This window comes from Sporothrix brasiliensis, assembly GCF_000820605.1.
Source record: "Sporothrix brasiliensis 5110 chromosome Unknown Cont20, whole genome shotgun sequence".
Classification (NCBI taxonomy): domain Eukaryota; kingdom Fungi; phylum Ascomycota; class Sordariomycetes; order Ophiostomatales; family Ophiostomataceae; genus Sporothrix; species Sporothrix brasiliensis.
Genome location: NW_024467139.1, coordinates 3,895,139 through 3,908,412, shown reverse-complemented (window position 1 = coordinate 3,908,412; position 13,274 = coordinate 3,895,139). Strand labels below are relative to the sequence as shown.

General features: G+C 53.1%; 2 protein-coding genes across 2 annotated transcripts; both read right to left on the bottom strand.

The window, feature by feature from the left end:
- Window positions 1-6,639: 6,639 nt before the first annotated feature.
- SPBR_06867 (protein-tyrosine phosphatase 2) lies at window positions 6,640-8,647 on the bottom strand (the record flags this gene model as incomplete). Its single annotated transcript, XM_040765123.1, has 2 exons — window positions 6,640-8,219; window positions 8,287-8,647. 2 exons carry the CDS (start codon window positions 8,645-8,647, stop codon window positions 6,640-6,642), a joined length of 1,941 nt encoding a protein of 646 aa, XP_040617037.1.
- A 2,245-nt stretch (window positions 8,648-10,892) lies between these two features.
- Window positions 10,893-12,899, bottom strand: SPBR_06868 (mitochondrial protein; the record flags this gene model as incomplete). The annotated part of the gene is made up of 1 exon (XM_040765124.1): window positions 10,893-12,899. The coding sequence occupies one exon, from the start codon at window positions 12,897-12,899 to the stop codon at window positions 10,893-10,895; it is 2,007 nt and encodes a 668-aa protein (XP_040617036.1).
- Between the last annotated feature and the right edge of the window lie 375 nt (window positions 12,900-13,274).

The following is a 13,274-nucleotide window of genomic DNA, read 5'->3' as shown; positions in this document are numbered from 1 at the left end:
TGAACAAGAACTCATTTGCTCCAGGCCACTCTGTCCGTCTTTATTCCTTCCTTCTCTCCCGTCCTCAATTCCACACAGGATCAGCTTCCTTTTCGCCTCACCCTTTGGTCTCCAAAAATCGGGTAGGGCGGGGTCGTTCTTCTGCATTCGCGACAAGCCAAAACGCATTGTGATGGCCAGGCCCCAGAGACGAGACGGAGGCGGCCAGGCCAGACCAGGACGAGCTAGGCCCGGCGTCTTAGCGATTTATTAACAAAGAACCAGTTACGATAGGGCGACGACCTCTGGGATCCCAAGTGCCATCTGATGGTCAGACCATGATGAGCAGCCGTCTTAGTGTGCGCCTTTGCCTCTTGTGTCCTCAATTCTCTTTTTGGTCCTCCAAGTGTGGTCCACTTCTTTGGCCGCCTTGCTCATTCATGTGCCACGATATTCCCGCGCTGACGTTCTCTCCTGATAACCGCCTGACGCCCCTTTACCAAAGACTCCGACAGACACAGACACCGTGCTTCTGAGAGGTTCCAGGTCAGTGGCGTAGGCCCCGATCGGCTGGTAACGAGTAATACTCCGTACCGATGACGAACGGGGGTATGGGGGTAGTGGACAAATGGGGGCAAAGCTGTCTTGGGCAAGTCGTCAAGGGAAAGGAGCAAAAAACTGGGTTCTCAAAACGACTACTTCGTAGTTGACAGACGTAATGCGTGGGGCTATTGCACCTTGTTATGCCCACTGCAGCAACGCTGGAGGCAATCAAACCGCACAGGGCCGAAAGTGGATATGTCCCATATTTCCCACGGCCATATCATGTTAGCGTACGCCGTTGTGAAGCGACGGAGAACGGAGAGCCAATCCCTCATCTGTCACAATGGGAACAGTTCGCAAGGGAGTCCTTAGAGGCGCCGGAAGAAACTGTCAAGAAGGACGATAGCAGCTGAGGAAACAATTACGTTGTACTTTAGAGTTTGAAGGCATTTTGGACTTTTGGGAGTGGCATCGCTTGACAAGACAAGAACCGCCAATGCGCAGCCAAAGCTTACAAAGCCTCGAAAGGAGCGCCAACCAAAAGGAACCAACCAGCCGGGCAAAGCCAGCCAGGGCCAGGAACCGAGCCAAGCCAACAGAGCGTTAGCGTACGGCAGCCCGGATGTTGGTGGCGGGCTTTTTTGGGTTTGTCATGATTCTTGCAGTGTCACGACTTTGTAGTTGCCATTTGGAAAGGCGCTAGAAGCAGAAAGGAAAACAGAACGTGGATTGGGAATGTACAAGCAAACGCTATTACATACAAGTATGGACCCGTTTTGGGATGCAGCTCCTGCGTGAGAATTAAAATGCGGCACAACGAACAAATTTTTTTTAAAAAAAAAATTGGCGTGGCGGCGGAGAGAAGACACGTCGAAGGTAAAGTAAAAGAGACGTAAGGACAACTTTTCCGTCTTTTCTGCTGGAAACCGGGCAGAGGAGGTTGGCATGGCCAGTGCTCGAAACAGCGAATAAACTACGCCAACTGGAAGGAGCTGGAAGAGCTTGAAGACACATGGCAAAATACCGAGTGGTTAAATCGAGGATTGGACCCTGCATGCTGGCGTATTGGTCGGGTAGTGTAAACACCCGGCAAATGGAGGTTCCAACACTGTATTCAAAATGCTCCGATTGAGGACGCCTTCCGGCTTCGGTGCAGTCGACTAGCGACGAACAGAAAGCAACAATACAAGAGAAGCAGTTGGGAATATCCGTATACAATACTCCGTACGACATATCAAAGAAGATCTTTGAAATGACTCGGATGTTTCGAGAAAACGCATGCGTGACACAGTAGCGAGACTAGACGGCAGATGCCAGGGTCTCGAATCTCCCGTGGAAATGGCCGGGCTTGGTGGGCGGGAAAGTACTTTCGCCAGCTGAACAGACCCTGAAAAACAGAGTGGGTGGGGACGAAATAACGAGGCCGTGGAAAACACAAAACATCGGAGAATCCCCGGAAGCCAAGGACCGACAGGCCCAGAGACGAATCGAGGTGCCAAGGTGACGCGTAACAGATGATACAACGAAATCCATACCTCGCAGAGACCATAACGTTTCGTGGCGCACGACAATTTGCCAATTAATATGGGACGAGAATGAACAATTCGGCAGGCAAGAGAATAGCAAAAACAAAAAAAGGCGGAATCGAATACGTGACACATGGTTCCTTGCAGAGACGTGCAGAAAAGGTCAGCTCTATTTCTTAGTAGCTCCGCTCCGTCATACTCTATCGGGAAGGCTTCCAGACGTTGACTATTGCACCCTTGGATTGGGCAGAAATAGTTTAGCAGGGGGGGAGGGGTCCACGAAACGGGGCTGTTGACCAGGCCAGGCCCCTGATGTTGAAAGGGCCTGTCAGAAGTGGAAAATGCTCGACGGCACAATTTCGCCGTGCCTCAAAACAACGTCGTAATATAACGTCGCATCGCCATGTCTTTCCTCGTGGCTTTTTGCTTCTTGGACTTTTCTCACGCACTGAACGGTGCCAGTGTTTTGAAGCCCTGCTCTTTCCACATGGCCGTGTCACTTCTCATAAAATCAGGGGTGACAGGGGCAAGGAATAGGAACGAATCTGTGTAGTTTTGTATTTGGTGTTGTTGGGAGATTTGACTGCTTTCCTTTTTGAGGCGAGGTCGGCGAAAGAAAGGATGAACTCGACTTTTCGGAGACTACGGAGTACGTAAGGTAACAAGCAGGAGCGATGCTGTGCTCGGGAAGGGGCGGGTATATGCGCACGCTTAAAAATAATTGGGTGCGGTGAAGAAGGGAAGGTCCGGCTGACTGCATGTGGTGGCTCTTTCCGCATGCGAGAATTTGTCACCATTGATCTTTCTTCACCGCGTCTGTCGGATCGTTTCTTCTGTCCGAAAGGGAAAGCCAGCGGGAAGAACATCGTGCTTGCCTTCCGACGCCGTGCTAGCACAGGACTTGCCCACAGATGCCGAATATGAACAGTATCTGAGGGAGTACAGAACAGATCCTTGAGCACTTTGTCTCGACACTCTCTACGTACAAGTTCGACCGTGAGGATATGCAACGTAATTACGTGGCACATACTAGCACTTGCGTGCGACCTGTGTCCTACCCAAGACTATGTTTAGAAATATGATTCTACACTACGAGGGATGGAAACGAGAACGACAAGCGACAGCACCTCCGACACGCATCGATCGGTGAAATCAGCCTCTTCGGTCGACACTCTGCCACATGCAAGTCACCTCTCGTGGTCCTGGCGAAAGGCCATGGCAAATGCACGGCAAATGTGACGACTTGTGATGGAGTGACCTCGGCGGGTGACAACGGAGCGAACAGGAGGTGACGCCAGCAGCGAGAACACATCATATTCTGGGCCGTATCGACTTCACAGAGTATTTTCACTTCCCCGTGCAGAGCCTGCGCAGTACCTGTGCCTGTGTCCCACACTGTCGAATGCAACCCTAATCCCGTGTCTTTTTTGGCCTGTGATCGACACACGACACAGATCCGCTCTTCCATGTGACGGGGACGGGCTACCGTTGCGCAACCAATCATGCAAAGCACATTTGCACCAAGTTTCGTTCTCGCCAGTGAGCCTTTTCTTCTCGACGAATACAGTACCCGCCGTGCACCGGATACACCTGAGCAATTCCAATATCTCCCGGGAGACAGGAAGGCTAGTGACTGGCAGATTTGCTGTTTTTATCTTTTTCCTTTTTCTGTCGTCCATTCGTCTCGTACAGAAGAACTTGCTGCTTTAATACAGCCTCGTACCTTGTATTGTACGCAAAGTGCTCACTGGAGATGCATTCACTCCAAACTCCCCGAGGCAGTTCGCTTTTTGCCTTTCACCAATTCTGCCCAACATTGCTCATTTGCACAGTATTCTGGTTTCGGTTCATCTGACATCACCCACCCGCGCCAAAGGAGACGCCGGCAGGATACTGTTACCCAACAGTCGCCTGTGTAGGGCACGCATGGCAGACCGTGTTACCTTTTCTGGGTGGTGATCGGCGTATCGTGCAGGAGTCTCCCTGTATCAAAGTAGGCTCCCCTGCAACATCTAGGCCTCTGAGGCATCATGGCTTGGAAATGACCCTGTGACCTATTACCTGGTCTGTTGCGCCTCCTTTGTCGTTCGTCCACCTGTTCGTCGCATGTCTTCTTTTGTCTTTCGTCTGCTCCTCTCAAGCTCGCATAATTCGTCGCCGTCCTCTTAGGAGGTTGTAACACGTCCATGCACGGCGAAACGAATAACCGGCATGATTGCGACGAACCTGCATGCCCTTCGCAGACAACATTTCAGAGAGAAATCCACGAGACAAGATGAAATGATTGAAAAATGGCGCTTATCCATTTTATGCAAGATGATGTCGTTCTGCGTGCCATGTGCCGCAACTATTTCGCGCCGTCCCTCTCCCTGTCCATGCGCAACGAGGCCACAAGCAGCACATGGCATGTGCGTGCATAGTGCGCATTCTGTATTTATTTCCTAATTTCGCGATAACATGCATCTGCCTCCTTAGGGTAATCAAAAGGAGAGGAGTGCATTAGACAATACAGCAATACAGCCACGAGACGAAGGCAAAACTGAGTGGACTGATTCGCAAGTTGTGGCCTTGTCCCGCCCTTTCTAGGAAGATGCTTCTTTGCTTCCAGTCAATTACTCAGAAGATATCTGCAACTTCCTGTTCTGAGCTCCGCTTCCTGAACAATGTCATAATAGGGACCGTGAGCATTGAGAGCGGAATATTGTTCCGTACTGTCAGGATTATTGGGCAATTTGCCGTCTATTTCACCTGTCATATCCTTTGCGTTTCTAATTTCGATAACAAAACGTCAGTATTCCATTTGCAACGTATACTCTCACGGCAGATGATCGAAAAAGTCAAAACGTCTGCATGTAACATTTGTCCCTTTTGGTTCTCTCGAATTACTCCACCCGTCACAAAGGTAAAGCCGAGACTGGTACGGCACGGCAATCCACCTTTTGAACTGCGTGCAACTCTACACCGGTGACAATATATTCTCGGAAGTCACTCGGGGCAATACTGGAAGTAGAACGAACCTCGCTGCCCTCTTCGTGTAAGAAAGTAACTTCCCCAGACCGGTCTTTTCGGCAGGACTTCCTAAATAGGAATGAATATGTGCCTATTTAGGGACCTTCCTCGGCCATCAAACGCGGGCCGTTCATCTGCCGTACCTTCGTGCAGAATGAAAGGACGAACGGGGTAGGGTGCAAGTGGGGAAGAGATTCAAGATAATGTACAGAGACAAGAGCCATAGAACAAACAGTAACCATTACTCGTCCTCACCTTCTCTCGTCCTGATAAAGTCCAGCTTTCTTTAACCGAACCACGTATTCCAAGCACTTGGGACCATGTTCGTCCCATCATTCGTGATCTTCTCCCAATTATACTCTCGTCACGTTCATGTTTTTGCGCTCATCCCTTTGCTGTCATCCACTTCGAGGCTTGTCGTCTCATGTTCGCTACCTCCTTATAATCTCTTTCTGTGTAGGGTCAGAAGGAGACTGCCCGGTGAGAAATGACAAATTTCTCATATGCGTGACATTTTGCCAGCATCTCAAGTCGGTTCGCTGTGTGAAAATGTATCCGCTAAAGGTGGTGGGGTGGAGGGGGGATTGAATGCGGCGTTGCATTCTCTCGTCACTCTCTGTACGGTTACATATGTTGTACGTTCTCCCATGCGCTCCCGCTCGTGACGGGCCGCCGACCCATAATGGAGACCACCAATCCCTCTAATCCTTCTAGTTTCTCTTTATTTTCTCGCTCCCGCATACCCCCCTCCTCTGACAAGTCCCATTTTAGCATCGCTGCTGTCCCTTAAGACGCAAGTGACTACGTCACGGCGCAGGGGGGTTTTGGGGTTTCGCGGGACCGAGAGACTGTAGTGCGAAAGTGAACGCGAACACGAAAGCAAATCACGGCACGGCTCGGGTCTGGTACTTGAATGCTCCAGGAACACGGCAAACATATACAGGATGCCATGGCATAGGGGTTTTCGTCTGCTTGACTCACAGTGTGTGCGCGTGGGCTTATTGAGAGCTAGGGAAAACTCTCCGCTGGTAAAAAGGACGACAACGAGACGACTTTACCGACTACTCTGAAACCCTCCTGGCATCTGGACGGGCCTGTTCGTCGGGACTTGAGAAGATAAATAAATAAAACTGACGAAATAAAATCACCTCCGGTTAGAAGACACTAAAGACGTGGTCGTCCCTCTAGGTTCATCGGTCAGTTTCTTCCGACGCCGCAAACTTACAAAACAACCCTGTGAGGCATTGAGCAATATTGAAACCACAATGTGGTTCGCTATTGAATGACAGAACATTATATTTTGTATATAGTGTAAATAGTTGCACATTCCGCACCGTCGCTATGGTATGCCGATAAAAAAGAAAGCAAGAAAAAGAAATAGAAATAGAAACCAGAAAACGCAGCTCGGTTCGCCGTATTCCATGATAAACAAGAGTATAACCTAGCTGTGCATATAGTCTTGAGTCGCTGTTTCATACGAGTGAAAGTAAGGACGCCTGGTCTAAGCAATAGCAAATGCAATGAAACGGTTCGCCTCCATTTTCTATGATGTTGTGTATTTGTATGGCCGGGACCAATCCGTTCATTTCATTACGGCCGCTGGGTCGACCTCGAGCCGCTTCGCTGCCGGCTCCAATTCATTTGAGCATTCAGATGCCTCATCGTCGTCCATGCCATTGCTGCCCTGGCTTTGGTTTTGACTCTGGCCGTGGCTTTGGCTGTTGTCACTGTCGACAACCCGGTACTTCTCTAGCCATAGCTTGCGAAGCACATGGTAGATAAAGCGGTATTGACTCTCGCCCTGCACCATCATGCGCCGCTGCTCGCGGAGCTGGTTGACTGTCGTGTAGATCAGGTCGTTGGCGTCGCATGGCGACTGTGACTTGCTCCCTAGCAAATTGGATCCGATCGATGTCCGGTCCACTGTACCGGTACCACTAGACGCTGGTGATGCCGAGTCATTTTGGTGGAGTGCTGAGTTCGCTATTCGCCCTCGACCGCTGTGACCGTCGGCGCCGTCCATGTCCACATCTTCTACTTCGCTTGGCGGAAAATTGACGTCGTAGTTTTCGAGCACGCCCATATCAAGCTCGCGGAGGAGGTGCTCCAGAGCGATAAATGTGCCTGAGCGCCCGACACCTGCGCTGCAGTGCACAATACGCGGGTTCTGGGCATCGGCGTTTTTCTCGGCCGACAAGCGCATGAGGCCGAGGAAACTCTCCACATCGTCTATTGCAGGCACACCAAAATCCGGCCACCGCTTGAAGAGAAAGTGATATACGATGCGCTCGTCTTCGTATTCACTAATATCGATGACTCTACTTGTGCCGGCTTCGTCTGTCTCTGTAATTGAAGGTACAGATGCAGAGTCGATGGCTGTCGCTGGTGACGATGCTGATCCGGCCGACACTTCGCTCATCACAGAATCACCGTCTTCGTCCTTGGCTGGCACGCGAAGACCGATCGCCTTGTCTGCTGGGGACGGATCCGTGGCCTTCTTGGCGCCACCATTGAGCCCATTGGTATTGTCCTTGTCCTTGGTAGAATTGCCAGCTGAATGACTGCTAGTACTTGAGGCCCGCTTTGCAGAGAGTGCTGAGGCTGGAGATGCTTTCTTGTGCACACGAAGAACAAGGCGCCGAAGCTCAATCGCATCACCAAATGGTGTCTCCTCGATTTCCGCACAGTGAACGCTCGCATGAAAACCGTCCCCGAATTCGTCGTGGTCGTTGATCATTATGGGGGAGTCATCGGGGCTCCGAGGAAAGTAGGGGTAGCATTTCTCTTGTATGCCGTCGTGTGTCTCGGTCAACATGACAATGACGGCAGGAGACCGCATTTGTTCGTAGACCATGCGCCACACGTGGTCAACCGAGCTGATTTTTGGACCCTGCATGGCGATGTATCTATCTGGAGGGCGTTGCGCGTGCGAAGGAGCTGTGGTTGTAAGAACAATCGGCGAAGCATTGATGTAGTCGATCTGTCCAGGCGGCACCTTGAGCTTCACGCGGTTCTTCTCCCAAGGCTGGACGTTCATATAACGATCGAGCAATCGCAAGTGGGGTCCGGACACACGTGTCCAGCGCCCAGTTGGTGCTGTTGTAGAGTTTTGTAAACGATCGCGCTCCATCCAGACCAAGTCTTGGTACTTGTGCTCAATTTCTGAGTTCTTAGTTAGCACAATACGACGGGTAATTTGTGCCAACGTGCGGAACGGGTTAGGACATACCTTGCGGGGAGAGATTGAGGAAAGCAGGCATTTTGGGTATGTCGGTCGATGTAGCCGATTGTGCTGAGTGGCGCTTGTATTTCGGTGCTATTCGCATCGGCGAGACTGGCGTGTCCCCATCGGATGGTAGAGAGATGTTCAGCATCTGGCTGCTGAGACCAGCCGTAGGAGATCTAGAGAGAGCCTGTGGTGGCGGTGGTGATGCCGTGACTGGGGACGGCGACCCTCGTGACCGTTTTGTCGAGGAGCGCAAAAGGTTTCGAAAGGGCGACCGGGAAGAGCGTAGCGGGCCGCGCATCTTTTGCTGCTGCTGCGCCTTGGGCTCAACTTGTGGGAGAGGTGCGCCGTCGGTGACACTCATGAAGGAGGAAGAGGTGGATGGCAAGTGTGAGGAGCTAGTCATAAGTCTGACGTTCTCGCCCGTATCTGCAGAGGGCGTCGTCGCCAGTGAAACTGTCGTCGGCGCAGACAGCCCCGCAGAGGTCCTGGGGCGAGAGAGCGGTGCGGGTAGGCTTTGCTCAGCTGTCTGTGTTTGTGGCGCCAAGTCCGTGGGTGCATGGGTTCGGCCGCCTGGCTTTTCTTCTGTTGCTCCTGCTGCCGCCGCAGCGGTCTTCTTATGCCGTCTGAAGCGGGAGAAGCGGTCCATCGTATCGTGCCAACGGGGCGTTCCGTCCTGGATGGAAGCGAGAGCGCAAAAGCTCACGAAGAACCAAGGCAGAGGTTCGCAAGCGAAAAGCAGCCCGTCTCCACCCCCGAAAGGTGAAAGAATTGGTAACGTAATCCGTGTAAGTCGAGTGAGTGTTGCGCAAAAGTTGTAGAAAAGGGGCAAAGAGCAAGAGCGACGCGAAGACAAGTAAATGGAGCGACGAGAGATTCGAAATAAAAGGATGCACCCACCCACAAACTTAAATGGGGAAGCCAGAAAACGGGAACAGACAATAGCGATGCAGTCCTTGTGGAGTTTATGCGGCGTGTTACAGGGGTGAGGGGAGAACGCTTAGTTTCTATTCGGGACCGGCTTGCGTCTGGCCCCAATGCTTCGAGTCGATTTCACAAGTGTCGCGTTCTTTTTGGTAGCTTCTACCTGTCTCAACGCCTGTTCGTATTCAGCGACGGGCAACCATTCCAAGGCCGCTGCCCCACATCCTGAAGCGAAACGCCGTTAGTTCTTCGACATTGTTTCACGCCCGCTGTCAGTCACTCCACGCGAGGCTGACTTACAACTGCGTTGTATGGGGAAACACGGGCGCGTGGTCTTAGGGTCGTCCTGGCGTCTGAGGATGCAAGCCGCTGAGGAAACGCGACGCCAAGACGTGGCGGACTCCGGAGACGGAATTTCTAAAAAGGTGGCCCTTGCCAGGCAGCGCGAGAAACGTACAGTGCCGCGCCTCAGAAAGCTTACGAGTAGTCTGGGTGTAGGAGCGCAGTCGGCCGAAATGGAACGGTCAAGCAGGGAGAGTCGGATGGGAGCAAAACGATGAAGGAGAAAATCGAGAGACAAGACGCGGGACGAAACAAGGAATTGAACGCAGGTCCGTAGCACAATGCAGAATCGATCGAGATCTCGTTTTATCCGTGCACTGCCCAGGCGTTGTCGAAAATGGCCGTGAACCACATGGACGATTCAGGCTGCTAGGGTTTGGGACTGAGACGGATGAGAGGACGGAGGTCGAACAGGGGCTGACGAGAGTCGAAAGTCACGAAGATAAGGATTCAAGAAAAACGAAAAGGAGGCGGGGGACGGACGAAAAGGAGGGGAAAGGTATAGAGTCAGAATTCGCAAATCCAGTAATGATGAAGCGGAGAGAAGTCTACACAATTGGGAAAGAGCGAATGCTACCTGGATAGAAGCGCCTAGTACTATCCTGTCAAAAGGGGTATGAGGCACCCACGAAAGCGCAAGAGCGATGCGATGTGCAAGAGCAACACAACCTCAAGGGGAAATCATGTCGAATGGAAGGAAGGAGCGGCTCAAGTTCGCCGTGCATATATATCTCGCATGCACCAGTAGGAAACAGCCCATTGCGCATCGATCCGCCGTGGTCAAATCGTCGATGGCAGGCGGAAGGCACGCTGTTGGTCCATCACAGTGCAAGAGCGGCACCCGAGTTTCTGAGTGGCTACTGTTGTTCTCCTGTCTCACGCCTTCACAGGTTGTCGCATCATGCCCGCCTAGCGAATAGAATCACCAGCATGGCAATCCCGGCAATCCTGCGCGTGACGGCTTCATGCGCCTATCGCCTGGGAACTGCTGACGGCGTAGGGAAAATGATAGGCAGAGTTGTGGCGTACTTCTTTCGAACAGATGAAGGGATAAAAGACAGCGAAAAATGAAATAAAAATACTGAGATGGGCGTCTTATTTTTATTTTATTTTGTTGAGACATGCACCGTGTGCTATCATGTATAGTGTGTGGCCGTCGTCGAAAATAGAACAATAAACCAACGTATCACAATCTGTGGGAATCATATCGGAAACGACAAAACAGACAATGCACAATATACGTACAATCCAATTGTGAGCGAGAGGATCCAATTACGCCAAACCCGTTCCGTTCTGTTCCTTTAACTAATCCTGAACCACCATTCCAACCCACCTGCCGTGGCTTACACGCCCGAGTACACGCCCGACACGTACCGGCCGCAGACTACGCGCTGCTCGATGCTCACTTTGCGGCCGTTGCCAGCCAGTCTCACGGTGGTCCGCGGCGTCAGAGCAAGGCGCTCGCGTGCCAAGTCCAGACTGGCCTGTGCCTGCGCGGCTGTGCTGTCGGGCGGCAATGTCACGGTGGAGCGCCGCCGAGCACCATCGAGTGGTGCGATGTGAACAGGCTCACTCTGGTTGTTGCGCTTGCCGGTGCCGAGCTGGTAGTACTCGTTGCCACCCCACCAGAGCGTGTCGGCGCCCCAATTTGTATCGGCATTCTCTCGCGAGGACGGCGAGGCGCCGACTCGCGTGGCGTTGTCGAGAACAGCGCTGGCATGCGTAGCTCCGACTTCAATGTGTGCCGGACGGATGGGCACCAAGGCGCCAAGAGCCTCGCTGTACTCCGACAGGCCCGAGAGCGCACGGATCTTGCCCGGTCCCGTCGTTGAAATGTGCACCCACTTGCCTGTGCCCAGGCTGCCGTAGATGCCCGAGCCGGACGACCAAGTGTCTGAGGACGTCGAAATGCCACCCTTCTGCCAGCCACCGGCAGCCTTCTCCTTCACGTCAACAGTGAAAAACGAAGTCGCGCCGCCGGCAGCAATCGATGTGACTCTCACAGCTGCGCGGCCGTCCTTGGCATCGCGGCCCGCTAGCTCGACGGCCTTGCTGTCTCCCGGAAGTTCATAGAGCCTCTCTACAGGCACCTTAACAGGGGCATCCGACGACGGGAACAAGGGCGACGCGGGGATACCCAGCTGGCCAGTTGAGTTGTCCCCGAAGCTGTAGAGCGAGCCGTCCCGTGCGAGCACCAGAGAGTGGTAGTCGCCAGTAGCAATCTGTGTCGCAGTGATGCCCTTGAGGCCGGAGATTTCATATGGGGCATCCAGCGGGCGCTCGCGGGGACGCGTTTCCCAATTCAGGCCAGGCACACCCAGCTGGCCCTTGGTGGGAAATGAGGACATGCTCGACACGGCCGAGAAAACTCGGCCCTTGGACGTCAGCAGCAGGCAGTGCTCTTGTCCACCACGAATGTCAACGACACGCTCACCCCAGCCCAGGCCGGAAGGAGTCTTTTTGCGGACATTGGAGCCCACAAAGGTCGCTGCGTTGGTCGAGTCTGTAGGCCTGCTCCAGAACCAAGAGGACGCAGCCGGCGTAGGCGACGGTTCGGAAGGCCCCGACGTAGGCGCAATCACTGCCCCACTGGGCGGCTGTGAGTCCTCTTTGGATATCGGAAGCGAGTAGACGTCACCGTTGGCCGAGAGCGCAATGACCCGGTCGTTTGACAATGCTACCTTAAGAATATCTTTGCCCTTGAGCGTGGTCACAGGCGCCAGAGGCACCTTGGATGCCGTAGCTGTCTTTCCCCAGTACCCGACGCCCCACTGCAGCACGTCACCGCCCTCGGTTACCGCAATACCAACCTCGCTATCGAGCCTAAGGTCGCGTAGGATCTGGCCGTCAAAGAAACCAATGCGCCGGGGCTCCTTGATAAATGAGTCGGTCGAGTCAGGCGCCACCACGCGGCCGGAATTGGAACCCCATGCGTAGACACCGGGGTTCTCAAGGCTGTTTTTAACCTGGCGATGTTGCGGGCTGAGGACCTCGCGAATATCGGCGTTGCTTGTCAACGGCGCCGTCTCAAACTCGATCTCGGCTTTTGGGACGATGACCTTGGACGGCGGCTGCTGCTGGTCCTTGCCCTTGGCTTTGTCGCTTGAGATCGAAGAATAGGTGTACACGCCGGCACCGACCACAAAGGCAACTGCCAGTAGCCCTGTATAACGGCCTCCGCCTCCACGGCGACGGCTTCCGCGTCCACCACCGTCACCACGTCGAGGACCAGGGCCACCGCGGCCATAACTGCCCGGACCACCACCAAACCAACGGATGGATACCACATGAGGTGCCTGTTTCGGCCTCAGTGCTGCCAAAGTGCAGGTAGCTCTGCGTAGCAAAGACATATTTGAGGTTTCCCAATGGTGAAAACCGGCCAGGGATGGGCTGCCCGTATATGGAAAAGCGCCTTCGTTATGGGACTGAGTGTACGGGACACTAAATCGCCCCAATGAACTGGATGCTATTATAATATGATAGCTCCCTCAATAGGTCGTCATATGATCGTATAAGACTGCGATGCCGTGTGAGGCGAAAACCATGCACAAAGCATTGTATGTCGTTATACGGAGCAACTCGAAGCACGGCAGCCATCTCATGAAAATAGAGGGGAAACTTGGGCGAAAAGTCCAATAAGCCGCTCTGATTCGGCAGGACTCCATTTGTGGTTGTGGCTAGCTAGGGTTCCACTTTTCACGTGCACCGTCGTGTTAGTAAAACTC